Source organism: Argentina silus, assembly GCF_951799395.1.
Source record: "Argentina silus genome assembly, contig: scaffold_106, whole genome shotgun sequence".
Taxonomy (NCBI): Eukaryota; Metazoa; Chordata; class Actinopteri; order Argentiniformes; family Argentinidae; genus Argentina; species Argentina silus.
In genome coordinates this window covers 155,331-174,395 of record NW_028152405.1, presented here as the reverse complement: position 1 = coordinate 174,395, position 19,065 = coordinate 155,331, and the positions used below count along the sequence as shown (strand labels likewise).

At 45.5% G+C, this 19,065-nt stretch overlaps 2 protein-coding genes across 2 annotated transcripts in view; both read left to right on the top strand.

Moving 5' to 3' along the window:
* The first annotated feature begins 9,347 nt into the window (after positions 1-9,347).
* Positions 9,348-15,979, top strand: amacr (alpha-methylacyl-CoA racemase). The gene is made up of 7 exons (XM_083698099.1): positions 9,348-9,382; positions 10,470-10,721; positions 13,997-14,140; positions 14,440-14,600; positions 14,682-14,868; positions 14,996-15,162; positions 15,315-15,979. The coding sequence occupies exons 2-7, from the start codon at positions 10,475-10,477 to the stop codon at positions 15,555-15,557; spliced, it is 1,149 nt and encodes a 382-aa protein (XP_083554225.1). The 5' UTR covers positions 9,348-9,382; positions 10,470-10,474; the 3' UTR covers positions 15,558-15,979.
* A 2,648-nt stretch (positions 15,980-18,627) lies between these two features.
* Positions 18,628-19,065, top strand: part of slc45a2 (solute carrier family 45 member 2) — a gene marked incomplete at its 5' end in the record, with an annotated part of 9,475 nt that continues 9,037 nt past the window's right edge. Inside the window, 1 exon segment of the mRNA XM_083698102.1 lies at positions 18,628-19,015. Within this exon segment, the coding sequence (XP_083554228.1) occupies positions 18,628-19,015 (388 nt within the window).

Genomic DNA, 19,065 nt, shown 5'->3' with positions numbered 1-19,065 from the left:
GATCTCTGTAAGAAAGAAAAAATAACAAAAAAACAGAAGGTTTACCTATATGGGGAGGATCCTCCACGTCCAAGAAAACTTTATTTATTACCAAAAATTCATAAAGATCCAGTGACGTGGACAATCCCTAATAAATTGCCCCCAGGAAGACCTATTGTGTCTGACTGTGGGAGCGAATCATATAGGATTGCTGAATATATTGACTCTTTTCTTAATCCCTTGTCTCAAATTCATGATAGTTATATCAAAGATACATATGCCTTTGTTGACAAGCTTAAGACCGTAGAATTTCCACACGGCGCCATGTTATTTTCTATAGATGTAGATGCTCTGTACACTAATATTGATACTCACCTAGGACTCCAGGCTGTTCAGAATATTTTGGTAAGGCACCCAGATCCAAATAGACCGGATGCAGCTATCTTGAGGTTGTTGGAGTTGGGTTTAACCAAAAATGACTTTGTATTTAATGATAAATATTATTTACAGATTCATGGTACGGCGATGGGGAAGAAGTTTGCTCCCGCCTATGCAAACATCTATATGGCTGAATTTGAGCGAACTGTCTTCCCCAAATGCCACAAACTGCCAACACTGTATCTGCGGTATCTGGATGATATTTTTGGAGTCTGGCCCCATGGGGAACCAGACTTTCGGAATTTTATGTCAACGCTCAACGAACACCATCCTTCCATAACATTTAAATATGAATTACATCCAGAGAAAATACATTTTCTGGACACTGAGGTGTTTGTGGAGGATGTTGAGGATGGGAGGGTGGGTCTTGGGACGAGGGTCTATTTTAAGCCGACGGACACCCATGCTCTGCTGCACAGATCTTCTTACCATCCCAGGCATACCTACAGGGGGATTGTCAAATCCCAACTGATTAGGTTTCGCCGGATCTGTGTGGCGGAGGTGGATGTGCGTTCGGCGACCCAGACCCTCTTCCAGGCCCTGAGACCGAGGGGCTATAGCAGGACGTTCCTCCGCGGCATCCAAGTGGAGGTCCAGCAGATGTTTAGTGGGGGGAGTAAACCTGCAGAAGGGAGGGACGATAAACATCTGGTCCCTTTTGTTTCAACTTATGCACCGGCCGCCCTCGAATTAAATAAAATCGTTAAAGCCAATTTTAAAATAGCACAAACCAAAATAGACCCTCTCCGGGATTTTAGAATTATAGCAGCCTATAGGAGGGGTAGAAACCTGAAGGATCAGTTGGTGAAGGCATCTTTGGGGACCGAGCGACGGGATCCGTTGCAGTCGCATTTTAAAGTAAATTCATTTATCACAAATAAATATACTCATCTGAGTGCAGCAGTGCGGGAGGTCTTCCAGCTTGATTCGTCCAATTTGGTGTACGGCATTGAATGCAAAACCTGTAACAAATGGTATATTGGACAGACAAAAAATAGTTTACGTATGCGGCTGAAACAACATTTGTACAGTATAAGACAAACTACAAAGTCTACCGTAATCTACTTACATTTTAGAGATCATGGCTGGGAGAACCTCCTTATCACAGGCCTGGAAGCAGGGACGGCTTGGTCCGGAAAAAGGAGACTGTGGAGAGAAAGAATTTGGATTAATAAATTAAATACAGTCTATCCTAATGGGTTAAATGAAATATAAAAATATAAAAAAATATAAAATACTTACCTGGGAGTATGGTGAACGACATTGAGAGGGAATGATTAGCCATATTTTATTTTTATATGATATGTATGAAGTGAAATGTAATTTAATTTTTAAAGTGCTTTATACATTTACTTTTTTATATATATATATATGGTGTACATTCCCTTCCTTTGTGTCCCATTTCTCCTTAGGGATAATACATGAAATTATATAGTAACCTACAATTTTCCGGACCTAAAACGTACCTGTTTTTATTTTTCGCTCCATGAAAATCGCTGAACGGCGAAATCGCCAATCAACTAAGGTAAACAGAAGGTTTGTGTGCCAGTGCATTCCTGCTTAGGCAGACGTTTTATGATTCCCCTCACCTAACCCTAACCCTAACCCTAACCCTAACCCTAACCCTAACCCCTAACCCTAACCCTAACCCTAACCCTAACCCTAACCTTAACCCTAACCCTAACCTTAACCCTAACCCTAACTTTAACCCTATCCCTAACCTTAATTTTAACCCTAACCCTAACCCTATTCCTAATCCCAACTCTAACCCTAACCTTAACCCCAACCCCAACCTAGGCCCTGATTCTAATCCTAACCCTTCTGATCCTAACCCCAACCCTTACCTTAACCCTATCCTTAACCCTAACCCTAACCCTAACCTTAACCCTAACAATAACCCCAACTCTAACCCCAACTCTAACCCCAACCCTAACCACAACCCTAACCCTAACCCCTACCCCAACCCATGCCCTGATCCTAATCTTAACACTGGCCTCAACCCAGCCTACACTTCTATTCCCCACTCTCTTCCTCCCTCCAACCTTAACTCTACTTCTATTCCCCACTCTCTTTCCCCCCCTAACCTTAACCCTACTCCTATTCCCCACTCTCTTTCCCCCCCTTTGGTTCCCCCGACCCAACCTAGCATCTTGATTCCCTTAGTAACCACATTTTCACATAGAACAAAAATCTTACATCAGACTCTCAAAAACAACTTTGTCACCAGCCAACAAACCTTTGCACCTCTACAATCATACAGGATCATTTCAGCCTACCGTAAAAATAAAAATCTACTAGACATTTTGGTTCACTCAAGATTCAGCAGGACATTGACACAACCCCTTCACCCTCATACCACTCACTTTAGACAGAGAAAATACATCAGTAATCCCCACAGTCGCACCTCATCCCCTATTTTAGACTCATTCACTTTAACATCCACCAACGTCATTTATATTATCACATGCACACTTTGTCACAAACACTACATAGGGGAAACAGCTCACACCATAGAAACACGATTAAAACAGCACCTGTACAACATTAAAAAAGGTCAACTACAAACACACATAGTCACACACTTCCAAGAGCACTCCATCACTCACCTCAGCATATCAGGACTCCAATCAAACAGTTTATGGACCGTTGAGCAGCGGAGAGCAAATGAAAGGAGATGGATACATTTATTACGAACCATTGAACCCACAGGGCTAAATAAAAGATTTTAACAGATCACGTGTCAGTGTGAGTGATTGTGGGTTTCAATTGTTGTATATGTATATGTAAATGTATATATGTGTTAATTTATAGAAGTGATACACCTTATTTATTTATACTCCCTTTACATCAGCACTTTTTATATCAGAATGTATGTGATGATTTATTATTTTATTATACTATATAGAGAAAGAGATTACTCTTTCTCCTTTTCATTATCACGTGTGTGATTGGTGTATTTTAGCACTTTGAAAATTAGCACTTATAAGAGATTTTGTGTGTTTTACAGTGTGTCTTTAGGATGGATTTAAGCACTTTTTCCTTTTACATCAGCACTTTTGGTATGAAATATTATGTCATTATTTATTATAGTAAGTTTATATATATATATATATGTGTGTGTGTGTGTGTGTGTGTGTGTGTGTGTGGATGTTCAGACACAAAGAAAAGGACAAACACAATGTATACATTCTCCTTGATTTATTGAAATAGAAGGGAGGGTATACTATAGGCCAGTGCAATACAGACTAAGCAGTCATTGTAAATCTAGATATAAACTTCCCTAACCCTAACCCTAACCCTAACCCTAACCCCTAACCCTAACCCTAACCCTAACCCTAACCCTAACCCTAACCCCTAACCCTAACCCTAACCCTAACCCTAACCCTAACCCTAACCCCTAACCCTAACCCTAACCCTAACCCTAACCCTAACCCCTAACCCTAACCCTAACCCTAACCTTAACCCTAACCCTAACCTTAACCCTAACCCTAACTTTAACCCTATCCCTAACCTTAATTTTAACCCTAACCCTAACCCTATTCCTAATCCCAACTCTAACCCTAACCTTAACCCCAACCCCAACCTAGGCCCTGATTCTAATCCTAACCCTTCTGATCCTAACCCCAACCCTTACCTTAACCCTATCCTTAACCCTAACCCTAACCCTAACCTTAACCCTAACAATAACCCCAACTCTAACCCCAACTCTAACCCCAACCCTAACCACAACCCTAACCCTAACCCCTACCCCAACCCATGCCCTGATCCTAATCTTAACACTGGCCTCAACCCAGCCTACACTTCTATTCCCCACTCTCTTCCTCCCTCCAACCTTAACTCTACTTCTATTCCCCACTCTCTTTCCCCCCCTAACCTTAACCCTACTCCTATTCCCCACTCTCTTTCCCCCCCTTTGGTTCCCCCGACCCAACCTAGCATCTTGATTCCCTTAGTAACCACATTTTCACATAGAACAAAAATCTTACATCAGACTCTCAAAAACAACTTTGTCACCAGCCAACAAACCTTTGCACCTCTACAATCATACAGGATCATTTCAGCCTACCGTAAAAATAAAAATCTACTAGACATTTTGGTTCACTCAAGATTCAGCAGGACATTGACACAACCCCTTCACCCTCATACCACTCACTTTAGACAGAGAAAATACATCAGTAATCCCCACAGTCGCACCTCATCCCCTATTTTAGACTCATTCACTTTAACATCCACCAACGTCATTTATATTATCACATGCACACTTTGTCACAAACACTACATAGGGGAAACAGCTCACACCATAGAAACACGATTAAAACAGCACCTGTACAACATTAAAAAAGGTCAACTACAAACACACATAGTCACACACTTCCAAGAGCACTCCATCACTCACCTCAGCATATCAGGACTCCAATCAAACAGTTTATGGACCGTTGAGCAGCGGAGAGCAAATGAAAGGAGATGGATACATTTATTACGAACCATTGAACCCACAGGGCTAAATAAAAGATTTTAACAGATCACGTGTCAGTGTGAGTGATTGTGGGTTTCAATTGTTGTATATGTATATGTAAATGTATATATGTGTTAATTTATAGAAGTGATACACCTTATTTATTTATACTCCCTTTACATCAGCACTTTTTATATCAGAATGTATGTGATGATTTATTATTTTATTATACTATATAGAGAAAGAGATTACTCTTTCTCCTTTTCATTATCACGTGTGTGATTGGTGTATTTTAGCACTTTGAAAATTAGCACTTATAAGAGATTTTGTGTGTTTTACAGTGTGTCTTCAGGATGGATTTAAGCACTTTTTCCTTTTACATCAGCACTTTTGGTATGAAATATTATGTCATTATTTATTATAGTAAGTTTATATATATATATATATATATATATATATATATATATATATATGTGTGTGTGTGTGTGTGTTGTGTGTGTGTGGATGTTCAGACACAAAGAAAAGGACAAACACAATGTATACATTCTCCTTGATTTATTGAAATAGAAGGGAGGGTATACTATAGGCCAGTGCAATACAGACTAAGCAGTCATTGTAAATCTAGATATAAACTTCCCTAACCCTAACCCTAACCCTAAACCCTAACCCTAACCCTAACCCCAACCCCAACCCCAACCCTAACCCCTAACCCTAACCCTAACCCTAACCCTCTAACCCTAACCCTAACCTAACCCTAACCCTAAACCCTAACCCTAACCCTAACCCCTAACCCCTAACCCTAACCCTAACCCTAACCCTCACCCTCACCCTAAACCCTAAACCTCACCCTGACCCTAACCCTAACCCTTCGTGCGCGCATGCGTCACATTCAGCTGAAATGCACTGCAATAGCAGTTGGTAACGACGGGAGAGCGCCATCACCACGGCCTTCTACCAGGGCTTTGTTTTGTCTACCAGGGCACTCGACTGAATTAAAAGGGTTAAGGTTAGGGTTAGCTACTGCTAACGTTAGGGTTAGCTACTGCTAACGTTAGGGTCAGGGTTAGCTACTGCTAACGTTAGGGTTAGGGTTAGCTACTGCTAACGTTAGGGTTAGGGTTAGCTACTGCTAACGTTAGGGTTAGGGTCAGGGTTAGCTACTGCTAACGTTAGGGTTAGGGTTAGGTCACCGAACAGTCTCAAATAAATACATTCCTAACTCCAACAGTCTCAAATAAATACATTCCTAACTCCAACAGTCTCAAATAAATGCATTTGAAAATGTTAAATCGTTTTTTTTATTTTTTTTACGCTGCTGAAACAAACCGACTCAAAGACGATAATACTTGATATTATTGCGCATGCGTCACATTCAGCTGAAATGCATTGCAATACCAGTTGGTAACAACGGGAGGGCGCCATCCCCACTAACCCTAACCCTTCCACCAGGGCTTTGTTCAATACTCAACTGAATTAAAAGAAGAAAAAGTTTTGACACGCACTCCTCATGATGTAAATACATTCATTTTTTAATTTTCTAGTATATCTCACTTCATTGCACTTTCTGCTTTTTGCACTTCTGGTTAGACGCTAACTGCATTTCGTTGTCTCTGTACTTGTACTCTGCACAATGACAATAAAGTTGAATCTAATCTAATCTAATCTAATCTATCTCCACTTTTGGTTTGGTGGTGGGCTAACAGTCAGAAGATGTTGGAAACATTCCTTTTAGATTCTGGTCCATGATAACATGATTGTGATGTGTTTACATGCTCTTTGACATGATTTATTTTCTATCATTGTTTTAAAGTTCTGAAATAACATGTGAAACCATTTCATGGCTCACTATTCTTTAGAAGTTTCTTTTGATCTTTTGAGATCGATATCTGACACAGGGTCACTGAGGAGTGAGACCCCCCAATCCCAAACCCTGTGGAGAGGGGCTCAGTGAATGTGGAGTGGAATGTGTGCAGAAGGGTCCGTGTGTCAGAGGAGATGCTGTAGAAGGACAGAGTGCCTAACCCTAACCCTAACAGTCTCAAATAAATACATTCCTAACCCTAACAGCCTCAAATAAATACATTCCTAACCCTAACAGTCTAAAATAAATACATTCCTAACCCTAACAGTCTAAAATAAATACATTCCTAACCCTAACAGTCCCATAGAAATACATTCCTACCCCTAACAGTCTCAAATAAATATATTCCTAACCCTAACAGTCTCAAATAAATACATTCCTAACCCTAACAGTCTCAAATAAATACATTCCTAACCCTAACAGTCTCAAATAAATACATTCCTATCCCTAACAGTCCCATAGAAATACATTGGAACATTTAAAAATGCTTTTTGTTTTTTTTACGCTGCTTAAACAATCCGGAGTACCAGATGTGTGAAAGGTTCAACCACTGAAGAGGAAATCTTCTCACATGATTCTGCTTTCCTCCATCCGACCACCAGATGGCACCATGCAGCGTGTTTCTGCTCTCTGTCAGTCGCTGGAAAACTGACGGAACAGATTTAATCCATCATCAACTCCATACACATTACATACATGACCATCACATAACATACATGACATCACATTACGTACATGACATCACATTACATACTGTTTTGAGGTTTAAATTGACCAGGATGCCCCCCAAGACTCCCCCACTGATAATACATAGACACACATGTTACTGTTGCTGTATTTACTGTCTAGTATGACTTCAGTCACTGATAGATAGATAGATAGATAGATAGATAGATAGATAGATAGATAGATAGATAGATAGATAAATAGATAGATGAACTAGGGGGTGGTAGAAGGCCGCTTAAGATCTGAACAGTCCCATAGAAATATATTCCTAACCCGAAAGGTCCCATAGAAATACATTCCTAACCCTAACAGTCTCAAATAAATACATTCCTAACCATAACAGTCTCAAATAAATACATTCCTAACCCTAACAGTCTCAAATAAATACATTCCTAACCCTAACAGTCTCAAATAAATACATTCCTAACCCTAACAGTCTCAAATAAATATATTCCTAAACCTAACAGTCCCATAGAAATACTTTGGAACATTTAAAAATGCTTTTTTTACGCTGCTGAAACAATCCGGAGTGCCAGATGTGTGAAAGGTTCAACCACTGAAGAGGAAATCTTCTCACACGGTTCTGCTTTCCTCCATTCGCCTCATGTGTTGTGCTGTCGACAGTCGACCACAAGATGGCGCCATGCAGCGTGTTTCTGCTCTCTGTCAGTAGCTGGAAAACTGACGGAACAGATTTAATCCACCATCAACTCAGAATCAGAATCAGAATCAGAATTCTTTTATTTGGCCAAGTATATTTTCACATACAGGAAATTGACTTGGTGAGATTGGTGCATGGACATAAAAAACAAACAGCAAATATTGACAAGAATTTACAAAATTTACAAAATAGCAAAGTATTAACAAAATAGCAATAACAAATTTACAAAAAAGAGCAGCAGAACAATACATCTTGTAGGCTGTGTGAGACTAAATGGCAATGAGGCTAGAGGCTGTGAAATGGTTATGGGGCATGTACACTATAAATGAGAATACATTTTGATAATTATAAATTACACTGTCAGTGCATTGTTTGTGTGACAGGGTGGGGGGGGGGGGGGGGGGGTCAGAGAGAGGCAGGGGGCTTGGTTGTGAGCCCCACTGCCATGGGGAAGAAACTGTTCAGGTGGCGCGAGGTTTTAGTCTTGATTGACCGGAACCTTTTGCCGGATGGAAGTCTCTGGAAGAGGTTGTGACCAGGATGGGAAGGATCAGCGATGACCTTTCCTGCTCTCTCACTGGTCCTGGAGTGGAACAGGTCCAGGAGAGATGGCAGGTTGCAGCCGATGACCTTCTCGGCTGACCGAATGATCCGCTGCAGTCTGCCTTTGTCCTTGGCAGTGGAGGCAGCGAACCAGACTGTGATTGATGAGCTGAGGATGGACTCAATGATGGCCTTGTAGAACTCAACCATCACTTTCTGCGGCATGTTGAATTTCTTCAGCTGCCGTAGGAAGAACATCCTCTGCTGGGCCTTCTTGATGGTGGAGGTGATGTTCTCCACAGACTCCAACTCCATACACATTACATACATGACCGTCACATTGCATATGGGGGGGGGTTGATGGCTCTGAAAGTCATCAACTATTTTTAAACTTGCTTGTAATGTCTAGTACCTTTCCCCCACCTTGGTCTATCAGTACCTGACTTGTTTAGCTGTCTGCTTTTAGTTGTTATTGCTTTATTTCTATTAATTATTGATGGTCTTATTGATATTTTTATTATTATTATTGTTATTGTTATTATTATTATTATTACTTCCTCACAACACACAATAACAATAATAATAATTCATATTATACTGTCCGACTGGATCTGCCAGGTCCCTTCCAGGTGTCACAGACCGACCAACTACAACTCCCATGTATCACTGGGGCTGTGACGTCATCAGGACGAACCGTCTTCCAGCTCGAGTCGAAAAGGTGAGAATCAAAGTCCGCGTTTTAAACCTTTAAATGTCGGTGTTTTAAACCTTTAAATGAATATAGCGCTGATATAATTTCTACCATACATACCTCTACGTAGCTATCTAATGTATTGTTGCTAGTCAGCGCAAATAAATCCTAAACTATGCAAACCTTAAACCCTAAACTATGCAAACCCTAAACCTTAAACCATGCAAACCCTAAACCATGCAAACACTAAACCATGCAAACCCTAAACCTTAAACCCTAAACCATGCAAACCCTAAACCATGCAAATCCTAAACCTTAAACCCTAAACCATGCAAACCCTAAACCCTAAACCTTAAACCATGCAAACCCTAAACCCTAACCAAGGACGTGAACTATGAACCACCTGGATTGCCGTCCTCTGAGCCGCAGGTCGGTTCTGATGTTTGGGTTATATTTAAGTGTTGGGTTGAAGTTAGCTTTGTTGGCTTTGGCCACAATGGCGTGTAGCACTCCAGCCGAGCGAACCTCACCACAGTCCGTGTGTTCACTGTCCAACCCTAACCCTAACCCTAACCTCACCACAGTCCGTGTGTTCACTGTCCAACCCTAACCCTAACCTCACCACAGTCCGTGTGTTCACTGTCCAACCCTAACCCTAACCCTAACCTCACCACAGTCCGTGTGTTCACTGTCCAACCTGGACGAGAGGCTTTCTCTCTGTCTCCTCTTCACAAGACTGAACCCTGGCCGCACGATGTCGCTGAATAAAAACCTGCTTCAAGGTTCCTACTTGTTTCTTCTGTCAATCTTTCTTGCGCAAAGATTTATATTAAACTGTTATACACAATTGCCTGATTGCTTTGTAATAATGTTATTTGGGGACTTGTATGCATATAATAAGCACCAAAAAGCTATGAGAAATGTATTACATTGCAATTTGGCGATATATCAATCCATTTTCCATCACATACAATCACTGGGCCTAAAAGGGCGGGATCAAGGCAGTGAGAAACCTTTCATGTCAACCTTAGGGTCAGGGTTAGGGTTAGGGTTGGCACCTTAGCCAAGTCATTGAATTAGCTGGCTAGTAACCAAATCATTCTGTCTGTCTCAGGTCTGATGGCGCTGGCTGGGGTGCGTGTGGTAGAGCTGGCTGGTTTGGCTCCGGCGCCATTCTGTGGGATGATTCTGGCCGACTTTGGCGCCAAGGTGATCCGCGTGGACCGGACCAAGGTCGCTATGGCGATGGACACGCAAGGTCGAGGCAAACGGTCGGTGGCGCTGAACCTGAAGAGCCCTGGGGGCGTGCTAGTGCTGAAGAGACTCCTCCTCCAGTCAGATGTCCTCCTGGAGCCGTTCCGTAAAGGTGAGAGTTCAGAGTTCAGCAGATCTCTAGAGAACGCTGATCAGCTGATCACTGTGCCTAGGAGGAGAGGCAGGCCTTAGACCTGTAGATCATCATTAGAGAGGCTAGTTCACAGTCCTGTTAGTTCATAGTCCTGCTCGCAGTGTTCATTTAGAGGTTCTCTGTGTTTTAATGAGCCTCACAAAGGAAGAAGCCTCTGATTTCCATATGCTATTAACTGTTGTGTTGTGGTTAAGTATGGTTGTGGTTAAGCTTGTTGTGATTTACATTTATGACATTTAGCAGATGCCCTTATCCAAAGCGACTTACAACAAATACATTTGTTTAAGTGAATCATCTACCCATCAGTCATCATAAGATAAAGTAATCAATGCTCAGACCAGGGTTAGGGTTAGGGCCATTGGCAGTCACAATGCTAGAAGACGACTTTTTATTTTATTTATTTTTTTATTATTAACAGGAGAGAAACTTGTATAGGGGGGGTAGTGGGGATGAAGAGGTCTTTAGGAGGGACCGTTAAGATGTAGCCTGAAAAAGTTGAGTGTCATCTGCGTAGCTGTGGTAGGAGAAACCATGTGAGGAAATTACAGAGCCAAGAGATTTGGTATAGAGGGAGAACAGTAAGGGCCCTAGGACAGAGCCCTGGGGGACCCCAGTGGTGAGGGCTCATGGAGAGGACAGCGATCTTCTCCACGTCACCTGGTAAGAGTGATCGGCCAGGTAGGATGCAAACCAGGAAAGTGCAGAGCCAGAGATGCCCAATTCTGAGAGGGTGGAGAGAAGGATTGGGTGGTTTACTGTGTCAAATGCAGCAGACAGGTCCAGAAGAATGAGAACAGAGGAGAGGGAGGAAGCTCGAGCAGAGTGGAGAGCCTCCGTGACAGCAAGGAGAGCAGTCTCAGTAGAGTGCCCAGCCTTAAAGCCAGATTGGTGAAGGTCAAGGAGGTTGTTCTGAAGGAGGTAGTTAGACAGTTGGTTAGAGACAGCACGTTCAAGGGTTTTAGATAAGAAGGAGAGAAGGATACCAGTCTGTAGTTATGGACAGCAGACGAGTCAAGAGTTGGTTTCTTGAGAAGAGGCTTGACTCTCCTCAGATCCTGTGGATAGAGAGGAATTGATTAAGGTGGTAAGGAACGGAAGGAGGTCTTTGGAGATGGATTGGAGAAAGGGGGAGGGGATAGGATCGAGGGTGCAGGTTGTTGCCCCCTTGGATGTGACCAGTATTAGAAAATCATCAGGGGAGAGGGGGTAAAAAATTGTATAAACCAGAGACCAGGTGTAGCACAGTGGGTTTGGGAGGAAAGGTAGCAGTGTTGGTGAGAGGTAGAGGGAAAGAGCTGCTAATGTCATCAACCTTCTTTTCAAAGTAGATGACAAAGTCATCCGCAGACAGGGAGGAGAGGGGGAGGAGGTGGGTTGAGGAGTGAGGAAAATGGAGAACAGTTTCCTTGGGTCAGAGGCAGAGGATTGAATTTTGGAATGGTAGTAAGAAGCTTTAGCAGCTGATGTAGATGAGGTGTAGTTGAGGAGGAGAGAGAGAAGGTTCTAGGTCATCACAGAGGCCGGTTTTTCTCCATTTCCTCTCAGCTGCCCGGAGCTTGCAGGGTTTCAGACAGGCAGGGAGCGCGTGGAGAAGATCGTGCCGGCCTTGAGGTCTGTGGACAGAGAGAGTCGAAGGATGAGGAAAGAGAGGACAGGAGGGTGGAGGAGGCTGCATCAGTGGATAGAAGGGAGAAGGATTCAACAGAGGGAAGGGAGGATAAGACAGAGGAAGAGAGAGTGGTGAGTGAGAGGATACAGTGTGGGTAGAGACTGACTGGGAGGGGGAGGATTTGAGAGGAAGGGAGAAGGATACAAAATGATCAGAAACCGGAAGAGGGGTAACAGTAAGGTTGGAGGTATGGGAGGATCTGGTGAAGACAAGGTCGAGCTGATTGCCCGCCTCATGAGTCGGAGGAGAATGGGACAGGGTAAGGCCGAAGGGGGAGAGAAGGTCAAGTACTCCAGACGAGTGAAGCTTCTCCGACTGGATGTTGAAGTCTCCCAGTAGTGTGAGCGGTGTGCCGTCCTCAGGGAAGAAGCTGAGAAGGACATCCATCTCACCTAAGAAGTGGCCAAGCTGACCTGGTGGACGATAGATAACAACAATGTGAAGTTTGACAGGGGAGGTGACAGAAACAGCATGGAATTCAAAGGTGGATATGGACAAGTGTGACAGGGGAAGTACATTATGTGAGCACTTAGGCTAGATGAGGAGTCCTGTGCCTCCCCCTCGACCAGAGAGTCTCTGGGAATGAGAAAAGGAGTAGGCATCAGAGAGGGCTGCCGGAGTAGCTGTGTTATCCGATGTAATCCATGTCCCTGTGAGAGCAAGGAAGTGGAGGGACATGAAGCAGGCATAGGCTGAGATAGCCTCTGCTTTCTGGACTGCTGACTGGCAGTTCCAAAGTCCTCCTGTGACAGTGAGGTTGTGGTCAGTTGAGCATGGTGGGTAGATTAGATTGGAATGGTTGCGAGTGGGGGTGTAGCGTCTGTGTCCTCCTGAGGGATGAAATAACAGGAATGGGGAGGAAGGACATTGTGATATTTGCCGGTACAGAGAGAGAGGGTTTGTGGGAAGTACAAGATGTAGGTAGCACTCAGTACACTCAGAGTAATGAAAAAACAAAGTAGTAGAATAAAAATACTTAGTAGTTTGGCCTTCCTCTCAGGCCTTCTTTGATGGAGTCCACAGATTGACGTCTTCGTGTCAGGAGGCTGTCGCAGAGGCTGTCGGTCTGCGATCGTCACGATATAAATGCAGATTCTGTGATTGCTGATGACTAGCAGGGTAGCAGCCCCTCCCACCTGACAATCAGTTAATGACCAGACAGTTTTCACCACTCACTCAATCCCAAATGTATTAGTCCTGGTCCAAGGTGAGCAGGGGTTAAATACCTTGCAGGATAGTGTCAGGCCCTCCCACTGGAGATTGACAGCACTTCACAGCAATTGACTTCAAACAGCTGGCTTCCTATAGAAACTAGGTTCTGAGCTTAAGGCAGGATAGCCACAGCAAAATACACAAGCTACCTACAGCACAGTGACTTTAAACCAGATTAAACTAATTTACTTAGACTGGAGAACAGGCTTCACCACTCACTCAATCCCAAATGTATTAGTGGTTGTGGTTCAGTGTGTTGTTGTGGTTAAGGTGGTTGTGTTGTGGTTCTGGTTAAGGTGGTTGTGGTTAAGGTGGTTGTGTCAGGGTTAAGGTGGTTGTGGTTGTGTTCCAGGTGTGATGGAGAAGCTGGGTTTGGGTCCAGAGGAGCTGCTGAAGGAGAACCCTGGTCTGATCTACGCCCGGCTGACCGGCTATGGCCAGACTGGACCATACGCCACCGCCGCTGGCCACGACATCAACTACCTCGCCATGTCAGGTACCCCTAACCCTAGTACCCCTAACCCTACCCCTAACCCTAGTACCCCTAATCCTAACCCTAGTACCCCTAACCCTGGTACCCTTAACCCTAACCCTAGTACCCCTAACCCTAGTACCCCTAACCCTATTACCCCTAACTCTAGTACCCCTAACCCTAGTACCCCTATCTCTGACCCTAGTAACCCTAACCCTAGTACCCTTAACTCTGACCCTAACTCTGGTGTAGGCTCTCTTCTTCAGCCTTCTCCTTCTCTCTCCATCTCTCTCTGAGACATGTTTCATCCCTCTCTCTCTCAGGGTTGTTGTCCATGCTGGGACGCAGTCATGAGAAGCCGTCTGCTCCTCTGAACCTGCTGGCAGACTTCGCCGGGGGGGGTCTGACCTGCGCCCTGGGGGTCCTACTGGCCCTGCTGGAGAGGACTCACTCAGGGAGGGGCCAGGTCATCGACTCCAGCATGGTGAGTTACCCAGGGGGTAGGGAGGGAGGGGGGGGAGGGAGGGGACAGGTAGGGTTAGGGTAATGCTATATGTGTGTGTAGGTGGAGGGTGCGGCCTACCTGGGCTCGTTCGTGTGGAAGTCTGGCAGGGCGGGGCTGTGGAGCAGGGGGCGGGGCCACAACTTGCTGGACGGCGGGGCGCCGTTCTACGACACGTATGTGACCTCCGACCTCAAACACATCGCTGTTGGAGCCCTGGAGCCTCAGTTCTACCAACAGCTCCTCACTGGTACACACACACACACACACACACACACACACACACACACACACACACACACACACACACACACACACACACACATATACATCCAAACAACACTGAATGTCTCCTGTCTCCAAAACCCCTCCCCCAGGCCTGGGATTGGATGCTGCAGACCTGCCTCCCCAGATGAGTGTGTCTGATTGGCCACAGCTGAGGCAGGTCTTCTCTGATAGGTTCGCCACTAAGACCCAGGCGGAGTGGGCGGCGCTGTTTGACGGGACGGACGCCTGCGTCACACCTGTCCTCTCTCTGGACCAGGTACACACACACACACACACATACACACATACACACACTCACTCACTCACTCACTCACTCACTCACTCACTCACTCACTCACTCACTCACTCACTCACTCACTCACTCACTCACACTCACTCCTGTGTTACACCTGCTGTCTCTGTGTCCAGGTGAGCGCCCACCCTCATCCCCAGGCGCGGGGGTCTTTCCTGCATGGTCCTGAGGGGGAGGAGTCTCCCCGGCCCGCCCCCCTGCTGTCCCGCACCCCCGCCGAGCCCAGCCCCTCCCCGGACCCCCGCCCAGGGGAACACACACACCCCATCCTGCAGGAGTGCGGCTTCACACCGGCGGAGATCCAGCAGCTGCTGTTGTCAGGGGCGGTGGAGTGTAACCATGCCAACGCCAGGCTGTAGCCACACCCCCTCTGCCCTGTGATTGGTCAACCCAGCAGGAAGCACTCTAGGATGAAACTGTCATTAATTCATTGATTGACTCATCAGTAACTGTAGCCGTGTTTTTGTGTCCGTTACTACATGATGTCGACCCTCGTAAGAATTGAACTGTAATTCTGTTGATAACTACTTTCACACTGACAGTAACAACCTCATTAAAGACTGAAGAAGATTCTCCTCTCATTTCAATTACGACATGTCCTGCTAGTGTTGATGCTAGCTGTGTTGATGCTAGCTGTGTTGATGCTAGCTGTGTCCAGGATGGCTGTGTTGATCGGGGATGACTCAGTGTCAGAATAGAAGTGCCTTCTTGAATGTAAATGAATGAATTTTGAATTTTATTTTTGGATAATTTATATTAAAATACCTGAGATAATTTGTCAGTTTGTTGTATTATGTCACATTATTCCTCAAATCAAAGGTTAAAGTGTGTGTGTGTGTGGGGGGGGGGGGGTAGAGGGTCAGCGTGTGGGCGGGGGGTAGAGGGTTGGGGGGTAGAGGGGGAGGGTGGGGGGGGGAGAGGGCGAGACACTTCCTAACCTCCTGCCAGATGTATGATCATGTTAGAGACACATCAGATCACACACAACCTTTAGCTAGTTATCTATTGTTCCAAAAGGACTTCAATTATTTGCACATTGATAAAACATTGTATATCATCAATAGTAGAATATTTTAAATGCCAAAATGCTTACATTGTTTTATGTTTACTATTAGAGTTTCATTAGAGTTAGAGTTTCATTGGTTATTTCATTGTTTATTTGTAATTCGTTTGCTTTGGCGATAAAGCTTTGAATTGAATTGAAAATTGCTTGTGAGAGGAATCCATGTTGAAAATGTCACATGATTAGGGTTAGGTCACATGACGAACACAAACGCCCTCACAGAACCACATTCAGGATGGAGGAACAGCTGTCTTATTAGAGAGTGTGTGTGTGTGTGTGTGTGTGTGTTAGTGAGGAGAAGAGGCTCTTATAGGAATCCTCGACTGTAAACACATTGTCTGACCCCCCCCCCCCCCCTCCTGCGTGTCCCCCAGGGATCACATGCTCCATCACTTGATCAGCCTAACATGCTCTGGCAGTCAGCACCTCGACACCCTCTACCTCTACACCCTTTACCTCCTCTACACCCTCTACACCCTCTACCTCTACACCCTTTACCTCCTCTACACCCTCTACACCCTCTACACCCTCTACCTCTACACCCTCTACATCCTCTACACCCTCTACACCCTTTACCTCCTCTACACCCTCTACACCCTCTACACCCTCTACCTCTACACCCTTTACCTCCTCTACACCCTCTACACCCTCTACACCCTCTATCTTTACACCCTCTATCTCTACACCCTCTACACCCTCTACCTCTACACCCTCTACACCCTTTACACCCTCTACCTCTACACCCTCTACACCCTCTACACCCTCTACCTCTACACCCTCTATCTCTACACCCTTTACCTCCTCTACCTCTACACCCTCTACACCCTCTACCTCTACACCCTTTACCTCTACACGCTCTACACCCTCTACCTCTACACCCTCTACACCCTTTACACCCTCTACCTCTACACCCTCTACCTCTACACCCTCTATCCCCTCTACACCCTCTACCTCTACACCCTTTACCTCCTCTACACCCTCTACACCCTCTACCTCTACACCCTCTACACCCTCTACACCCTCTACCTCTACACCCTTTACCTCCTCTACACCCTCTACACCCTCTACACCCTCTACACCCTCTACCTCTACACCCTCTACACCCTCTACACCCTCTACCTCCTCTACCTCTACACCCTCTACCTCTACACCCTCTACCTCTACACCCTTTACCTCCTCTACCTCTACACCCTCTACCACTACACCCTCTACCTCTACACCCTCTACACCCTCTACACCCTTTACCTCTACACCCTTTACCTCCTCTACCTCTACATCCTCTACATCCTCTACATCCTCTACACCCTCTACACCCTAACCCTAACCCACATTAGAACCTTTAGAACCCAGCTCAGAGTTCCAGCCGATGTCATAAATGACCTTTTGAGTTTCTGGTAACGCATCAGCTGAACGCGCAGCAGCTATGATTATTCATGAGACTCTTGTTTCTCTAAACCTGTCTAATAACTCATCATAACTATGCTTCAAAGCTGACATTGAGGATCGTATCGCTGAAGGAAGGAATGGATCCTACAGGACAGAACTTCACATGACGACTAAACAGTTGTGGTCATGTGGTACTCTCCGTTACTCTACAAAGACCTCAAGGAATGTTGGGAAAAAATGAAAGTTCACTTCATTCATCTAAATCCGCCACACCCCCTTTCCCCTCCTCTCTCTCCTCCCACTCCTCTCTCTCTCTCCTCCCACTCCTCTCTCTCTCTCCTCCCCCTCCTCTCTCTCTCTCTTTCTCCCTTTCTTCTCCTTACTCTCTCACAAGCCACAGAGCCATATCAGGGTGTTGACACTCCGCAGCAGAGAGGCTCAGAGAAGAGAGAAGAGGCTGGGGTTAAGGTTAGTCCAGGCTGGTTATAGGGTTAAGGTTAGTCCAGGCTGGTTATAGGGTTAAGGTTAGTCCAGGCTGGTTATAGGGTTAAGGTTAGTCCAGGCTGGTTATAGGGTTACGGTTAGTCCAGGCTGGTTATAGGGTTAAGGTTAGCCCAGGCTGGTTATAGGGTTAAGGTTAGTCCAGGCTGGTTATAGGGTTAAGGTTAGTCCAGGCTGGTTATAGGTTTAGGGTTAGTCCAGGCTGGTTATAGGTTTAAGGTTAGTCCAGGCTGGTTATAGGGTTAGGGTTAGTCCAGGCTGGTTATAGGGTTAAGGTTAGGGTCAGTCCAGGCTGATTATAGGGTTAGGGTTACTCCAGGCTGGTTATAGGGTTAGGGTTAGTCCAGGCTGGTAATAGGGTTAGGGTTAGTCCAGGCTGGTTATAGGGTCAGGGTTGTGTGTTTCTCAGGCAGGTTAGGGTTAGTTAGGGTTGGGTTAGGGTTGGGTTAGGGTTAGTTAGGGTTGGGTTAGGGTTAGAGATGACCGTGCTCTTAGAGGACCAGGGCTGCCGGGGGAAGGAGACGCTGCTGGAGGAGATGGCCGTGTTCGGGGGGGCGGAGCCTCCCAGACGCTCCCGCGGGCGCCTGCTCCTCCACGCCACCGCCATGTTCGGACGGGAGTTCTGCTACGCGGTGGAGGCGGCGTTCGTGACGCCGGTGCTGCTGAGCGTGGGTCTGCCGCAGAGCCTCTACAGCCTGGTCTGGCTGCTCAGCCCCGTCCTCGGCTTCCTGCTGCAGCCCATCATCGGCTCAGCCAGTGACTGGTGCCGCTCCGCCTGGGGGAGGCGGAGACCTTACATCCTGTCCCTCGGCCTCATGATGCTGCTCGGCCTCACGCTCTTCCTCAACGGGGACGCCATCATATCAGGTGACACACGCTGTGACATCATAGACAACTCCTACATGTAGAGGTGACAC

Excerpts from the sequence above, each read along its gene's own strand:
- amacr (XM_083698099.1), top strand. The coding sequence starts at position 10,475 with ATGGCGCTGGCTGGGGTGCGTGTGGTAGAGCTGGCTGGTTTGGCTCCG. Across the intron at positions 14,601-14,681 it reads AGGTCATCGACTCCAGCATG|GTGGAGGGTGCGGCCTACCT; the intron begins GTGAGTTACCCA and ends ATGTGTGTGTAG. Across the intron at positions 14,869-14,995 it reads CTACCAACAGCTCCTCACTG|GCCTGGGATTGGATGCTGCA; the intron begins GTACACACACAC and ends CCCCTCCCCCAG.